Source organism: Nilaparvata lugens, chromosome X (assembly GCF_014356525.2).
Source record: "Nilaparvata lugens isolate BPH chromosome X, ASM1435652v1, whole genome shotgun sequence".
In the NCBI taxonomy this organism is placed as follows: Eukaryota; Metazoa; Arthropoda; class Insecta; order Hemiptera; family Delphacidae; genus Nilaparvata; species Nilaparvata lugens.
In genome coordinates, this window is record NC_052518.1 from 81,979,649 (window position 1) to 81,998,306 (window position 18,658).

Consider the following 18,658-nt stretch of genomic DNA (forward strand, 5'->3'; position numbering starts at 1 on the left):
TTAGGTGATCTGTAAATCACAATTATTAAAAGCTTTAACTTTTTAAATATAAATCCTGCAAATTCATGGTAGATTTCACGAGAATGGGAAGGTAAATCAAGTGGATGTATTTGATCAGCATGTTTGTTTGCAATAAAAATTGCAACACCACCATTTTTATAATTTGTTCTACAGAAAGCAGATACCAGCAAAAAACCGTTTAAGCTGACTAGATTAAAAAGTTCTTCTTTCAACCAGTGTTCTGAAAGACAAAGTACATCAAAACGTTTCTCATCATTCATGATTTCAATTTCATTGACTTTGTTGTTTAGAGACAGTACATTACAATAAAATATTGAAGACATTGAGACTTCTACTTGAATTGTGAACACTTAAATTGTTTTGTTGAGAAGGAATTGCTGAACTGTCTAGAAAATCTGGTGTGGTACACTCACGCAACTTTCCTCGCTCATTGAACTGTGAGCCTTATTGTTAAACGAGAATAATCATTTAGGGGAATAACATAATGACGATTGGCGGCAACATAAATATTATTTGAAACTACTATCAGACTACTGCAAATGTGTATATATAATTGTTTTCAGAGTACTTTTTCCTTTGTGTAAATCGTGAAATTCGATGATTTTTTTAAAAGTCGTCAAAACAGCTGTTCTACAGATGAAATATCTCGACTATGTGTTCTTTTTATAAACTGCTCTACCTACCTACCTCATGCACGAGAAGGAGGTTACAAAGTCCATTTCTCAAGAATGGGGTGGACCCCCCATTAGTTTCCCAGGAAAAAGACTCATGCCAGTTGATAGAGCTGATAAATAACTATACAGGGTATTAATTTGAAAAAAAATCGGTCGTCTTTTTTGAGAAAATCGTGAAAAACATGTTTTTTTAGTAATTATCTGCCATTTTTCTCAAGAATATTACGGAGCTCCAGCAAATTTTCCCAGAAAAATTACTCCTGTCAGTTGATAGGGCTTATAAATAGCTATCCATGGTATAATTCGAAGATAATAGTTAGAGCCGTTTTCGAGAAACCCGTGAAAAACATGTTTTTTTTTTTTTGTAATCATCCGCAATTTTTCTCAAGAATATTACAGAGCTCCTGCAATTTCCCCAGAAATGATACTCATGTCAGTTGATAGGACTTATGGATAGCTATCCATGGTATAAATTTTAAGAAAATCGTTAGAGCCGTTTTTGAGAAAACCGTGAAAAACATGGTTTTTTAGTAATTTTCCGCCATTTTTTCCGCCATCTTGAATTGAATTTTTTGGGTTTTCAATCCGTGGTATAAATTTGAAGAAAATCGTTAAAGCCGTTTGGAAAAAACCGTGAAAACATGGTTTTTTAGTAACTATCCGCCATTTTTCTCAAGAATATTACGGAGCTCCTGCAATTTTCCCAGAAAAAATACTCCTGTCAGTTGATAGGGCTTATAAATAGCTATCCATGGTATAATTTGAAGATAATCGTTAGAGCCGTTTTCGAGAAACCCGCGAAAAACATGGTTTTTTTAGTAATTATCCGCAATTTTTCTCAAGAATATTCCAGAGCTCCTGCAATTTCCTCAGAAATGATACTCATGTCAGTTGATAGGGCTTATGGATAGCTATCCATGGTATAAATTTTAAGAAAATCGTTAGAGCCGTTTTTGAGAAAACCGTGAAAAACATGGTTTTTTAGTAATTTTCTTCCATTTTTTCCGCCATCTTGAGTTGAATTTTATTGAATTTCTTATTGTCGGATCCAGACACACACACACACACACCACACACACACACACACACACACACACACACACAGACCAACACAGGAAAGAAACCAATGTATTGAATGTCGGGAGATTCAGGAATTTCGAGGGATTGAATCGTATGCTGCCTTGAGGAAACCTCATTTTCAACGTACATAGACACGCTGTTAACAATATTAATATATTTCTGCTTAACAAATGTTATTAATTGTTTTGAAATTAGTATTTTTCCTTGACGATTGAAATGTAGACCGTGTCTCATGAAATGAGTTCTCTGGTGGAAGATGTTTATATCGAAGTAGTAAAGTTCCATTTTGTCATTGTAGTTGCGCACCATACGAGACATGTGCATGTCGCTGGCCCGGCCACATTCGAATTTCACCAAACAAACTATGCCAAGATTTACTACTCATTTTCTACTATTTTCTACCTCCAATAACCGATTTTCTACCTCAAAGATAGCAGAGATATTGAATAAACTAAAGTGCCGGGCCAGGGACATGTTAGCCCGGCCATCTCTGAATTTCACCAAACAAACTATGCCAAGATTTACTACCTATTTTCTACCTCCAATAACAGATTTTCTACCTCAAGGATAACAGAGATATGAGCAAAAATATAGAAAGGTCAATGACCTCTCAGCCCGGCTATCTTTGAATTTGACCAAACCAAATATGCCAAGATTTACTACCTATTTTCTACTATTTTCTACCTCAAACAAAACTGAAATCTAACCATGCATAATGGAGATATTGGCGAAAATATGTATAGGTCATGTGCATGTCGCTGGCCCGGCCACATTCGAATTCAACCAAACAAACTATGCCAAGATTTACTACCTATTTTCTACCTCAAACCAAACTAAAATCGAATCACGCATAATGGAGATATTGGCTAAAATATGTAAAGGTCACGTGCATGTCGCTGGCCCGGCCACATTTGAATTTCACCAAACAAACTATGCCAAGATTTACTACCTATTTTCTACTATTTTCTACCTCCAATAACCGATTTTCTACCTCAACCCAAACGGAGTTATAGGGCATTGTAAGTTTTCACCCACCCCCCTCGCCAATCAACACACACGAAAACTTGTTTCTAGTCTTGCCATGATTGAATTTCTGAAAAACTAAATGAGCCAATATGTAGTACACAAGCCCTGCTATCATATTCCACAAAGAACGGAATCGATAGCTCATCACTAGACAAAGTTATTGAGTGTTTAAAGATTACCCCCCCCCCTCATAACAGCATGTCTCTGGCCCGGCCACATTTGAATTTAAACAAACCAACTATGCCAAGATTTTCTTCCTATTTTCTACTATTTTCTACCTCCAATAAAAGATTTTCTACCTCAACCCAAACGGAATTATAGGGGATTGTAAGTTTTCACCCACCCCCCCTCGCCTATCACCACACACGAAAAAACGTTTCTAGCCTTGTCATGATTGAATTTCTGAAAAACTAAATGAGTCAATATGTAGTACACAAGCCTTGCTATTATATGAAGAACGGAATCGATAGCTCATCACTAGACAAAGTTATTGAGTATTTAAAGATTCCCCCCTCTCCCAATACAGTATGTCGCTGGCCCGGCCACATTTGATTTTAAACAAACCAAACCACACACGAAAACACGTTTCTAGAAATATTTTCAAACTGTCCAAAAATCCACTGTTTCTTACTCAGCCGCCAATTTGTTACTCACACATACTATCTCAACCAAGGAACCTCAGACAGTTTCAAAATTATTTGTAGATTAATTTCGTACCCTGGAACAGTGCCTTGAATATTGGTAGGGAAACTTGCGATAATTGGTAGTGGTTGATTTTAAAAATAAGCATGTATTGAACTATGTTTTGAATTGTTACTGATGAAATACCATATAACAAATAATAATGTTAGGAAATAAACATAAAACAACTAATTACATGAAAAATGCATTGCAAGACGTACCTTTATTTCATCAATAACTATAATTGAACATATGATACACTAATTAATATTTGAAATACCTTGATAAAATCACAACTAATTGTTCACATTCAGCAAACAAAAGGAGAATAGAAAAATCATCCTAATTTGCAATGGATGAAAATTTCAAACTATTCGATCATATGATACACAAATTAATATCTGAACTACCTTTATACAATCGAAACTAATCGTTCACATTTTGCAAACTGAAAGAATAGAGGAAACATCCTTATTTGCAATGGATGAGAACCGAAAACTATGTGAACATAAGATACACTAATTATTATTTAAACTACACATATATAATCACAACTAATCGTTCACATTTTGCAAACAGAAAAAAGAATGGAAAAAACATCCTTATTTGCAATGGATAAAAATCGCAAACTATCTGAACATATGATATACAAATTAATATCTGAACTACCTTTATACAATCGAAACTAATCGTTCACATTTTGCAAAATGAAAGAATAGAAAAAACATCCTTATTTGCAATGGATGAGAACCGCAAACTATGTGAACATAAGATACACTAATTATTATTCAAACTACACATATATAATCACAACTAATTGTACACATTTTGCAAACTGAAAGAATAGAAAAAACATCCTAATTTGCAATGGATGAAAATTGCAAACTATTCGATCATAAGATGCACAAATTTATATCTAAAATACCTTCATACAATCGAAACTAATCGTTCACATTTTGCAAACAGAAAGAAGAATGGAAAAAACATCCTTATTCGCAATGGATGAGAATCACAAACTATGTGAACATAAGATTCACTAATTATTATTTAAACTACACCATATATAATCACAACTAATTGTATACACTGGCAGATAATTTATAGACTTTTGATGATATTCTCTCAGCTGATATTCTTTGAACATGCTCCCTCCATTGATGCCGATTCTCTGTAACTCTTTCATTCATACTGCAGGTATTCAATTCTTAAATCTTCAATACGTTACTCTCACATACGAAAGAATAAGAGCCAATCTTTCTAATATTAGGAGCAGTAAAGATTTTTGGAAAGCAGTTAACTTGTTTAAAAATAAAGAATACAGAACTGATAACATTTCTTTGGAGGCTTGGGAGGTATTTTTGGAAGACAAATACGGTTGCGCAGAAAATGGCCGAATTCATATTGAGACTAGATTTGCAGATGCTCGTCACCCATACTTGGATCAAGAGTTCAGTTCAGATGAATTGTCACATGTACTTTCACTTATGAAAAAGAAAAAGGCACCGGGTATTGACGGAATCGGAAATGAGTTTTATAAAGCACTATCAGAAAGGTGGAAAGACTATCTACTGGGTATTTTCAATAAACTATTTTTGAAAGGAGAGTTTCCCGAGGCTTGGTTAAAAACAAAGATGTTTTCCATATTCAAAAAAGGTGATTATAAATATTCTAAGAGAGGCTAAGTCGGATGTTTGGGCGAGCAAAATGAAGCTCTATGATTCAATTCTCATGCCCACAGTGCTATATGGATCGGAGATATGGGGTCTAAGCTGTATGAATATAGTGGAGAAGGCACAGCTTTATTTTCTAAAGCGTTTACTCCTGTTGAATAGAAGCACTCCCAGCTGGTCATTGAGATTGGAGACGAAGACTACGGTTGAGTAGTTTTATATTCGTCAAGTCAATTAAATACATCTGTAGAGTTATGTCAATGGCTAACGAGAGATATCCCAGAGAATGCATTGATAGATTATACGAGTTGGCGCAACAGGATCAAGATAACCAAGGTAACTGGGTGTCTTTGTTGAAGAATCAGTTGCATCTGGCGGGTTGCAATCTGGTTGGAGATTGGCAGGACAGAGGAAATTTTTCTAAAGTCTTACAAGTTGAAAAAGGAAAACTAGTACAAAACTATTTCGACAGACTCTACGGACAAGACATAGAAGCAGCTCTGAACTCAACAAGCAGCCCACATTATAAAAGATTACACCCTCTTTTCATGATTGGTGAACAGCTACTGTATAAAATGTCTTTTGCGAAAACGCGCTGCGTCGCACAACTGCGCTTAGCCACTAGAAACTCTCTCTATTTATATAATAATAGAGACCTGGTAATATGGATTAACAGCTCATTAGAATGCCCTATTTGTAATATGAAAGAGAAGGAATATGTTGAGCATTTTCTGTTAAGGTGCCCGATGTATGGTGGAATAAGAAGACACTATTTAGAAAAATTCACTACAAATGTGGTTACTGACGATGACAAACTCATGGTTTTACTTTCGAACTTTACGGAGCAGAAAATCAACCGTTTGTATGGGTATACAATGAAAGCAATCAAAATCAGATCTATGATAATGAACACTTGAATAATGTCCGATAATTATAGTCAGGGAACAGAGGTTATCATTGAAAATATTAAAAGTATTCGATGCTCATTTTAGACGGTTAAATGGGGAATGCAGCGAGCTGAATAAAGTAAGTTTGATGGGGATAGATTGAGCTCTAAAAATAAGATAGTTGGAAGAGATTATTGTATGTGTGACGGATTATTATATAAAAATGTATTATTGGATATATTTGTCTAGAATTGATTATTGTTGAAGTTAATACTGTTATTACTCGTTTCGTTTATAAAATAGGAATAGGTAGATATTTAAAACTGGAATGTTATTATTGTTGATTACTATAAATGGTATTTTTTCTAGTATGTGAGAAATGTAGTATTGGATAAATTTTATAAAAAATTCATTATTTTTGTAGTTGAACTGTTATTGCACGTTTATAAAATATGTATAGGTATATATATTATACGGGAGTGCTATGATTGATAGATAAGGAATTGTTATTACATAAAAATGTACAGATAGATATTTTATTTTAAAATTTAAAATTTTTCGAATGTGATAGATCTATTCTTCTGTATATTAGGAACATATATACTTACTAGAGTACTCTTACTTGTGATATATATTTAAAGCATGATTTAAGACATACCAGTAATGTGATATCATAGAATGTAATGATTGTATTCAACTCAACTCGTTTGTATTAGCATATGTGCTTGAAACAAATAAATTTATTTTATTAAATCTTCAATACGTTACTCTCACATACATTGATTCATTGACTTGAATCAAATTTATAATTATACTAGCCGTCAGGCTCGCTTCGCTCGCCATATCCGTCTAGCAAGGGGGCTCCGCCCCCTGGACCCCCGACTGGATCGTCCAAGAATGAGATCAGCAGGCTCGCTTCGCTCGCCTGCATTTTTCATTTGAGCATTTTTATTATATGTTAGGACGATCCAGTCGGGGGTCCAGACTAAACGTCTGGCTAAACGGATATGGCGAGCGAAGCGAGCCTGACGGCTAGTAATATAATATTCCCAGGAATAGCTCTGATTGAAGTAGCAGTGCCCAATTTTTCCTAGATTTCAATCTTCAACTTGGTGCCTACCTAACAAAGTCAACTCAACTTAATGCCAACCTGACGAAATTATTTTATTTAGATACCAGTTAACAACGGTTTCGAAGAGGTACTCTCTCTAGATTATAGTTCTATATTAACATATGGTATGGCCTTTTTTCAATTATAATTAAGAGAATAAGAAGAATATACATGCTAAAAGACGAACTTTAAACCCTTAAAAACCACCCTTAGAGTTAAAATATTGCCAAAAGATTTCTTAGTGCGCCTCTAAAGGGTCAACTGAACATACCTACCAAATTTGAACGTTTTTGGTCCGGTAGATTTTTAGTTCTGCGAGTTAGTGAGTCAGTCAGTCAGTCGGTGAGTGAGTGCCATTTCGCTTTTATATATATAGATCTAAGACTAAGAACAAACTGAGGTATATTGTTACACTGAAAAATTTAACTAATTGATTTTACAATCTAAACTTCAAAAATTATTATACAGATCTGTTAAGCATGAAGATAATTATTATTAAGCTTCATATTATTTCACAATTGAATCTACTACATCTTTTCTTTCATTATAAAACTTCAATCATGTTTATTTATGAATAATCATAACTGTCAACTGAGTACAGCACTTTGTATTGATAACATTATTTGAATCAAATAATTAAGAATCTATTCTCTATCAATCATTCTATTACATCCTTCAAAGTATACTGATAGTAAGATGTATTTAATTGAATAGAAAAATCTATACCAGGCTATCTACCGATGTACTGATATGAATTACATCTATACTGTATGCAAGTATTATTTACTATCGAATCATCATAAATAATTATTATACATCCAGTACAAAATAACAAACCGTACAATAATCTTACAATATCAATTTGGAATGGCCTGCTATTAATTGATTTGTATGATTTGATATGTACAATGCATTGATATGAGAGAGCTTTGTTAATTTACTCTATTAGGCCACTACCTAGTTCATTCATACTCTCAACTATTGGTTAATATTTTCAAACAGCTAACATCTATATTCCACCGGTTTATAACTACGGTAGGCCTGCATTATAATTATTATGTATGTTTAGGTTAAAAGTTTAGCACGTGATCGCTAATTGTCTCTATCAGTCACACACCTCCACCCATTCACTCACGTTGGTTACAAAAGCCTTTCGTTGGTTTCGAAAGCCAACTCACTTTCCATAGAATATAGGTTTCTTTAATTCAAACATAGTAAAAACAATAACAAGCTACAACAAGAACCCCTCCACTATCACAATGGCTATTCAAAAGCTTATATTTCAAAATAAATTCAGTTGATGAAATTTATAGAAAATGTTTGTTTTAAAAAAAACAACCTTCCGAATGTTCAACATTATGGTTCTATTTGGGAAGCTATCCAAATTTTGTGGCTCAATGTATACAATAGATCCGTGCTACTCAGCTATCAAATATTGGCTCATTTAGTTTTTGAGTTTTTTTTCCTGGCTTGACTGGACACGTGTTTTCGTGTGTGGTGAAAGGCGAGGGGGGTTGGTGAAAACTTACAATCCCCTATAACTACGTTAGGGTTGAGGTAGAAAATCCGTTAATGAAGGTAGAAAATAGGTAGAAAATCATGGCATAGTTGGTTTGTTTAAATTCAAATGTGGCCGGGCCAGAGAAATGCTGTTATGTCGTGGGGGGGGGGGTAATCTTTAAACACTCAATAACTTTGTCTAGTGATGAGCTATTGATTCCGTTCTTTGTGGAATATGATAGCAGGGCTTGTGTACTACATATTGGCTCATTTAGTTTTTCAGAAATTCAATCATGGCAAGACTAGAAACAAGTTTTCGTGTGTGGTGTTTGGCGAGGGGGGTGGGTGAAAACTTACAATACCCTATAACTCCGTTTGGGTTGAGGTAGAAAATCGGTTATTGGAGGTAGAAAATAGGTAGTAAATCTTGGCATAGTTTGTTTGGTTGAATTCGAATGTGGCCGGGCCAGCGACATGCACATGACCTATACATATTTTCGCCAATATCTCCGTTATGCATGGTTAGATTTCAGTTTGGTTTGAGGTAGAAAATAGTAGAAAATAGGTAGTAAATCTTGGCATATTTGGTTTGGTCAAATTCAAAGATGGCCGGGCTGAGAGGTCATTGACCTTTCTATATTTTTGCTCATATCTTTGTTATCCTTGAGGTAGGAAAATCTGTTATTGGAGGAAGAAAATAGTAAAAAATAGGTAGTAAATATTGGCATAGTTTGTTTGGTGAAATTCAGAGATGGCCGGGCTAACATGTCCCTGGCCCGGCACTTTAGTTTATTCAATATCTCTGCTATCTTTGAGGTAGAAAATCGGTTATTGGAGGTAGAAAATAGTAGAAAATAGGTAGTAAATCTTGGCATAGTTTGTTTGGTGAAATTCGAAAGTGGCCGGGCCAGCGACATGCACGTATACGAGACAAGTAGGAATTGGAGTGGAGAATGATTTCATTGAGCCGCTGGTCATCATACCGTAAGGCACACTACACACGATGATGTTCGTTTTCAGGTTTAGTTCGAGAAGAGAACTTATTCCTTTAAACAGTGTTAGCTTATAAGGTTCATCCAAGTAATGATCGTTTGAGCCAGCTAATATGATATAAAATCGTCGTCAGTAAAATCGCTAACAAAAACAAGCCCATCTTGAACAACATGCTTTAGTTTGGCTCCTGGCTTGGTGTAAACGAAGACGTCGAAGTCATCGAGATGCTGCAGATATCTACTCAATTATTTACCTTGACTATCTGCCATAATAGTTACTCTCCTTTTCTTTTTGTTGGAGGTATTGTTGACTACTCTGCGTTTTGAGAAATATTTTTTTAGGTGAAGTGGATCTATGTATTTGTGCCTTGACCAGTAGATTATCGGATGTAGACCCATTTGACCATGTTGATGTTAATATATTTTCTGAGGACTGTAAATCTGTTTTTCACTTACATAGCACAAGTTTCATTGTTTAGAGCTCTAACTGTAGTTCTCGGCGTGATGAAATCGTCATTATTATTTGATGAATCGATTGAATTCCTCCTCATAGATTTCAATTCATTTTCCAGTTTTAAAATTTTTCCGCAGCATTTTGCGCATTTGTTACTCAACAAATTGATTATCGCGTCTTTGGAACTAATTTCAGTCTTTATTTCATCAACTGATGTCATATTGAAACTAAGCTTTAATTTAAGTTCACTAATTTCAAAATCTGCTTTCTCCTCATTGGTAATAGACTCGTCCAAATCGTTTTTTCTGTTTTTTTTTCTCTTGTAATAGTAATTTCTCTAGTGTAAGTTTTTCTGATGACACGTCGGTTAATATCCTTTTCAGGTCCTCATTTACTTTAACCGAAGCATCATATTTATTTAAAAGTGATGTAATTTCGGGGATTATGTCAATCATCGCATCCTTTGAGAATTTATGCGATATTGTTTCATGTATTCCGTGTAAATTGATAGCTATCTCTAACACTCCGCTATCGAAAACATTTTCTCTCAGATTATTAAGATCATGCGCAAGGTTTGTTATACGATTATAGTACGTCCAGTACGTGTAGCCAAAACCGGACTTATAGAAAATGTCGAAAGCCTAAAAAAACGTGGATCGCGATTTATATCCAAATGCAAACAGCTGAATGAAAAACACAACTGTAGCCTAATTCAATAGCATATTCTATTATTGCGGGTAGGGAATATAGAAAGGATAATAAAAGCCTAGAGAGCCATCAAAACAGGAATATATGGAAGCTCCTGGAAAATGAAGGATCAAGGACTATATAGGGGTAAAAGGTGAAGACAATCAGGATAACAATAATATGACTCAGCTCAGATGATTTTTCTTATTTTATAGGTCATAATGGATCGCCACTATCCGATTTCTTGTCCAATTTAAGGTCCAGCATTCAATGTTGATGGATTATTGATGTTGGGTCGAATTTTGGATGTTTATCCGAGCGAGTTGAATAAACTCGAGGTCCAACATTTCCGACATCCCAAGTCACAAGGTCAGCCGCGTAGTCCGAGTTGAGTTGGAATGTTGGACTAATTCGGGGACAATTAGTCTGAGCGTGATTGGTGAAAGATAAGACTAGTGGTCTTCGTATTGGTCCAACATTGTTAGACAAAGAAATCGGATAGTGAAATGGTCTGCTTTAGAAGAGTTTCTTCATTATGTTTCATTTGAAAGTTCGCACAATCGTGATCTTGATACAGATTTTGCAATCAAGAGTGACAATAACAGAGATACAGAAGAAGAAGAAGAAGTGATAGGAGCAAGTTGTTTCAAGTAATATAGCCAAATATTTCAAGAGTAAATTGTAATGCCTAGGCTACTACACTCTTGCCTAGTCGCTCGCCGTATGTCCAACAGGAGCGGGCTCGCGTTCGTTCATCCATTATACCATAACCATCCTCGGTAAATTCAGTATCTTTCATTTTTTTGTAGAATTGCAAGTTGATCGGTTCATTACAGATAATGCGACAATTGTGTGTTTCCTATCCACTATCCCGTACAGGTATAAGCCAATTTCTTCCTCTATAATATTATAGAAGATAGATTACCACTCAAGCAAAGTATCACAAACTGAAAACCCGAGAATAATTGTAAATATGAAAAACTGAAAACTTGACGTTGACCTACTGAAATCTTGAGGAACTGAAAAGAGACCTTTAACTATTCTCGGTAAATTAAGAATCTTTATGCAAAATGTATTCATACAAACTATTAAAAGTATAATTGCTAACAAAAATGAAACATCTTCGGTAATCTTTATGCAAAATTTCAAGTTAATCAGTTCAGTAGTTCGGACGAGATGATACGTCAAACATGTATTTCGTATCCCGTAGGCCTACATGTGAGCCAATTCTTTTCCTTATATTATTATAGATATATAAGGAAATTCTCATTGGTTCATGAGAAAAATTGATGTATTTTTATGAAAACTATTTTTAATAATTCTAATGAACGTTATCATAAAAATCTTCAACTTTTGCGATGATAGGGTTTTGTAATTACTATGATAGCTTGTTGTAGACATATACTCTCTGGGTCTGCAATTGCAGGTTTGACTTCTAGTGGGACCGGACTCCATCAACTTTTCCAAATCTGATGTTTATTAATGCTGTTAGTTATTTATACAATGAATAACTAATTTTTGACACTTGATGTTGGCAAGTTTAGCCGAAACTAGCCGTGTGTAAAGTGAAATGAAATAAGAGTACTGACTAGAAATTCTTTGTGATTAGTTATTTATACTTTACAATTAAATTGTATGTTATTTTTAGTGTCGTGTGTGCCCCAGGGCAGGATATCTCACTGACAAACCAAGTTGCTTTTATCAGATCAATATCAATTTATAATCATATTGCTCCGGTATCAGCTTCCCAACTCCTCTTCAAACTATGAAAATATAATTAATTCTTAGGGTCGAGACACATGAGGCGTTTTTGACACGAGTCGGCATGGCCAACAGGACAGGGAGCTCTCCGATTGGATGATTGGGTTGGCGTATCGAGAACCAGCTAATCGGAGAGCTTCTTGCCCGGACGTGTCAAAAAACAGCTCTTGTGTTTCGTAAAAATGAAATTTTATCTTGATGATTTTAATCAGGTCCAACGTGACTTATAAGCGCTCCAGTCAGTAGTGTGAAGCAGACATTTTCAGGGAAAAGAAGATGCTAAAAGGTTCAAATAAATACAAATATTATTTTGATACAAATTATTTTCATCCACTTGTAAATTTTAATACATCATCACTAGATCACCACATTATTCATCATTATGATAAAGACATTTTCGTGGAGGTTCAAACACTGAATAATATTAATGATCAACTACATTATTTCATCAACGTTACAATTCAATGGTAAATTTGCCAATAAAATTCAAATGATTCTTATTAGAACTTTAAAGTCAAATAACTATTTTCAAACGGACAGAGACATTGAAACGTAGGAATACAATACAATAGTGAGCAAGTAGTACAACAGCTAATAATACAGACAAAATAAGATTGCTTCAAGTTGTTCACTATATCCTGTCAAGGATTACTATAATCTTGTTATTAATATATGATAGAGGCTTCTTATGAAGTGTGGACTTGAAACCCCTAAACTTACAACATAGGCTACACTATAATCTAGAATATGGTGAATAAAAGCGAAGTAAAAGTAGAAGTAGGAAGCAGATTTACCAAATTTTTACAAGAAACTAAACATAAAATTCAATGGAGTTGAAAGAATACTAAAAAATATTTCTATTGTATACAGATAACAAGAATTTCAATGTACTTTACTTGACGCTCCATAACATAGACTCCGTAATCTTGTAACCTGATGCACTGAAGGTTATTACATGAACGTTTGATAAAAAATTGAATTTTCAAACGGTTTTCCGTTTTATACTTCAGGTGAAAGCGTCAAAATATTAAACTGGACTAAATGATATAATGAATTATTTCAGCATTAATGAAAGAATAGAATTTTTATTTTGAATCAAGATTTAGGTGACCATAAAACGTTATAAAATCAAGTGCCTTTTTTAGAAGTAGCCTAAATTTAAAGTTTATAATTATAGGCTATTCAATATAATAATGATCAAATTGATTATTATCTTTGAAGGTGTAAGGTTCGAAGAGATAAGGTAGAATTCTATATTTTTATACAAATGGAATAATCATTTTTATCACAGTGGAATGTTTGTAAACAGTTTTCCACGTTTGGTTGAGGGAATACATAAACATAATCATGAAATTATGAATTATGATTTTGTTCAGGTAATATATGAAGAGAGTCACTTATCATCATTTTATGACGAGTAAGACTTATCACTAACATGAAAAGTTTAATTTTGGGGGAAAATAATGGAAACAAATACAAATTTCAGCTACGCCAGAAATAATTGCTATTAAACAATCAACTAGATTCAAGACAAGACACAGTGATAAATGGAAATGGACTTCAGGAAACTGTATAAAAAGGTTCTTATATACAATAGTGTACTTCAATTAGATAGAATTTACGTACTAGAAACATTAGTATTTAAATGAATTATTGTTTTCTACAGAATTTATACACTGAAAATGTGTACAGATATGGATTGTTATCAGAATTTTGTAATACCTTCAATTTGTTTTCATTATCTTAAATTGACCAGCAATATCGACCTTTTTTCAAAAGTTTAAAAATATCAAATTCAAATTTCAATTGAAAAAGCATTGCCGTAGCTAAATATACTTATATTTTGTTGTTCTTCAAGAAACTTCAACAAAATGATTTTATTTACAAGATATTATTTTAAATAGCTGAAGCATAAGGTATTTATTAGAAAATGAGTATCGACATGAAATGATTCGTTTCCAAAATTTACACATAACAGAACAATTTTTGAGGTGTACTTTCAATTTGTTTTCAATCACAAAAATTAATAATTTCGACCTCTCTGACAGTACATAGAAATAATAACAGAATAATAGTGTACAGTAACTGAAAAATAAGAAAACTAATAACAACTTCAACCAAGTGAGTCTTCAATAATTACAATAAATCAATAAGCTGCTATATATAATTAGTTATTGGTGGGCCAGCCAGAATCGTCAGCAAATTATTTCATTAATTGAATCAATCGTTATTATTTGCCAGTTAAATCAAGATCACCTTGAATTTGTAATATATAGCCTATAATTTCATTAATGTATTTAAAATGTTCTAAATATCAATATGTAAAATCTTTTAAACATCTTCCAAGATATTATGACACAGAACAAAAACCCTCTCTGTTTATTCTTACTAATAGATTGGAATACTATTGAAATGCATATGCTAAATAGTATCTATTCCATTTAATTCGGCGTCCCTGGCGACAGGCTCATAAGAAGCATACAATTTTCTAAAGAGTGGCTGATTTATAAAATGTTCAGTGAACTTCAATTGTCATAATTTAAAATAGAATATCGATAAGTATTTCGCCATCCAGAAAGAAAACGAAAAATAGTCGATGTTACAAATTATTTTATTGCGTTTAAAATTACGATTCCAAATGTATAACTTTTATCTTTGTTAATCAATTTAGAAAAAATATTGTTTGTAACTATATACTCTGGTATTGATTACATTCCTTTTGGAATATAGTGGGGAAAAATATATTTCCTGATGTTCATAAGAATCAATAATGAAAGATGTGTTTGGTACTATTTACTTTTCAGAAATACACATTATGGAAAATTACTTAAAGGTCTTGTGATTTTTTTGCAAATCAATGAAAGTAACTTGTGATTAGATAGATCAACACGAACAAACAATGAAATTGTATTATTGTGGTAAGTGAAAACATGTTCTATTCTAGAAATAATTAATAGCATTGTTTGACACTTATAATCAGCTGATATGATGGTCAGGAATAAGAATTAATAGTGTTGTTTGACAAACTAATTTTCCTTTCTATCATGATACAAAATCAGATGTACAGAAAAGAAAATCAATAATCATTATGATGGAAGATTGGAATAGGCTTATTGAAGTGGTACTTCACTATTTAAAACTCATCAAAACGGATTTTTTATTGGTGAGAATGTCCAAATAAGCCTTGGACTAGTGCGTGGATGACGGATTGGATTATCATGGAAGATGAACGTATCCGGTGGTTCCCAACCGTGGGGAAGTCATTCAAAAGTTCATAACTTTCAACAAGTGAATTGATCTGATTCAGTTACATTTCACGACGCGAACGACAACGTATCTGATCAGAGATTAGGTATAGCTTCGACTGCTGCGTCATTATAAATTAGTTGTAAATTTCAATAGCTTGAAATGATAGATTTTTGGAGTAACAAAGAACTGGGTATGTTTTAGAATCAAGCAAATTTATTTGATATTTAATTGCTATACAGCTTTATAGGAAAGGGACTCAATCAATGATGCAATTTCAATTAGTAAACGGATTCTCACATGAAATATGTGTTGCTATAGCTGCATTTTTGCTATCAAAGGAAAATGGATAATCAAACTTGAAGTTAATTAACAATAAAACGAGCATTTTCTCTCAAAAATGGGTAGGCTTACTCAAAGTTACGATATAAAAGTGGATGCAAAAATGAGTGATGCACTGAACCACTCAATGCTGCGTGTTTGGAAGCTGTCGATCGAGATCGCGCAAAATCTGATTTGTGACGAGAGAAATACGTCTTTGAGGTTGAAAAACAATCAATGAGAATAATTTGAAATAGAATTTCAATAAGTATTTCTTTTGTCATAAAAAAAAGAAGTTAGTTCTTAACTATCATTCCAATGCCGATTCTTATAAATATTCAGGAAATATATTTTCAAAATTGTTCAAATTCCATTACAATAGATTTACTTTTGTTTTATAATATTCATTACTTGTAAAATACTGTTCACGTTGAAGTTTCAAATTAATATCGTACAGCAAAACTACAAGTAATACTATAAAAAAGTTGCGTTGTAGTTTGTACATTGGGTACAGGTATTGGTCAGTCTGCTGACACGAAGTTGATAAATCAGCTGATTCAAGTTGCGGTCTACGCATAACTCGGTCTACTCAATTAGTGATGCAAACTCAATTAATAAAGGGATTCGAATCAGCTGGCTGGGAGCAAGTACTCACCACAGCTAGGACAACACATCTTTAGCTTCAGTAGTTTTCAAAGTTTTCTATTCATGTGATTTTAATGAAACAAACAAGTCCATAAAGATGAAAAATATCAATTGTTATAAATAGTATCTTCAACATAAATACTGTAATATCTTTGAAAAATCAAAATCATAATATCAGTGAAAAAATATCTTGACCTAAGCATTAGATGTGAAAAAAATTGTTGCGATTACAAAATTACAATCAATGCAAATATATTTCTAGCCATAATATCAAATGGTTTGTTTGATTTCGCTTGGAATAGGAAGGTTCCACTTCAACTGACAGAATCACTTGAAACGGTCAGCAGTGATGTTATATACAAGGAATAACAGTTCAAAGTGAATCTCATCATAGATACTGCCCTGTACGTCTAACATAACAAACTACACGCGATGAATATCACTATATTTACAGAATTATCAGTATTTAGATATTACCACTAAAACGACCGAGGTGTTCAGTTGAAGAAAGTTGCTTCGCAATTTCCAGTGCTTCTTGAAAACGATTTGAGACACCATTAACATGAAAGAATTTCAGCGCTGAGAAAAATCCTAGAAAAGAAGAGTTATTTACTAATTTGAATGAATGAATAATGAATAATTAATTAATTGCCAAATAAAAGAAATATTTTTACAAATAAAAATAATCATTAAAAAAACAATAGGTTTTGGCGTGACTGGAAGAACATTACATTGATATAGTTTTTCAGGAGACAAGTGTGCACTGATAAAGTTGACGAATTTTCGAAAATCTTTGAAAATGAGTTGAATTTTTTAAATGATGAATTGTTATAATCGACTTCAATAAATTTGCACAGAGACGTAAGTGCGGAATTAGTAGTGAAAGATACGAAAATATTTGCTAGCAGCAATTCACTAGTCAATGATCACGTTCTCTGTTATTATTTTTAAAACACAACATTTTCAAACATTCAATTGGAACAAGTTCATGCTCCATTCCCTTTCAACAATGATCATTATTCAGATATTCCTTTATCATTTCTATAATGTTACAGCAGGTAAATTTTAGAAGTCATAAGAATGATCAGAAAAACGATATTTTGTTTGGAAAAAGTTATGTTTACCTGAGGTATAAAAATGATCAGACTCGTAAAATCTCTAATGCTCTGTTGTAACAGATGGCAATCCAGTCTGGTTGGGTGGCTCCCCATTGGATTTGATTGATTTCGCCTTCGGCAGCTGTATATGCGAGGATGGGATCTTCAATTGCTCTTGGCATTCTCTGAATATCCCATATGAGTGCCTGGTGATCGTCACCTGTGTTACAAAATAATAAATCATCAATTATAATTGAAAGTGAATAGTTTACAGTTCTAAAGTATAAGTTTACGGTTTTAATAGTATTCTTCTAAACAATAGATCTATTCCCGGTTTCTAGGACACTCATTAAATCTTCATAAGCTAATTTTACCCTAAAAGTTAATGATATCGATCATTACTATTCATACTTCACTGCTGTTCACTTGAGAAACTAAATATTAGAATTTTATAGTATGAATACATGATAGTTGGAAGACCAGGATTTGCCGTAGCCGAGTGGGAATTAGAAAATTCTAAATTAATTTTGAATTGGAAAAAGATTTCGAATTTTATTAAAGTTAAAATACAAATCCTTCATTTTGAAAAGCCTTTTCTCAAAAACAAGTCTTATCTTGATATTGCTTTTAGTATGCGTAATAGGGTCATTCAAATAGAGCGCCGGTTTTTAAACGGCTGGTAAATTTTCGTTTATCGGTTGGCAACAATGCGTGACCTCGATTCTATTTCTGGTAACATTCCGATTGTCAATTCTGATCGTATTTCTTTAGATCTTGCAGTCTGTGTCTAACCATGGAGAAGTTT

The 18,658-nt window shown here is 33.3% G+C and overlaps 1 protein-coding gene and 1 pseudogene across 1 annotated transcript in view; both read right to left on the minus strand.

Annotated features, from left to right (window-relative positions):
* On the minus strand, positions 1 to 15,920 carry LOC111050169 (annotated as a pseudogene).
* LOC111050171 (DDB1- and CUL4-associated factor 7) overlaps positions 12,850 to 18,658 on the minus strand; it is a 20,911-nt gene continuing 15,102 nt past the window's right edge. Inside the window, exons 8-9 of the mRNA XM_022336442.2 lie at positions 17,881 to 18,073; positions 12,850 to 17,347 (exon numbers count right to left, since the gene is read on the minus strand). Of these exons, the coding sequence (XP_022192134.1) occupies positions 17,898 to 18,073 (176 nt within the window). The 3' untranslated portion in view covers positions 12,850 to 17,347; positions 17,881 to 17,897. The remainder of the gene's footprint in view (positions 17,348 to 17,880; positions 18,074 to 18,658) is intronic.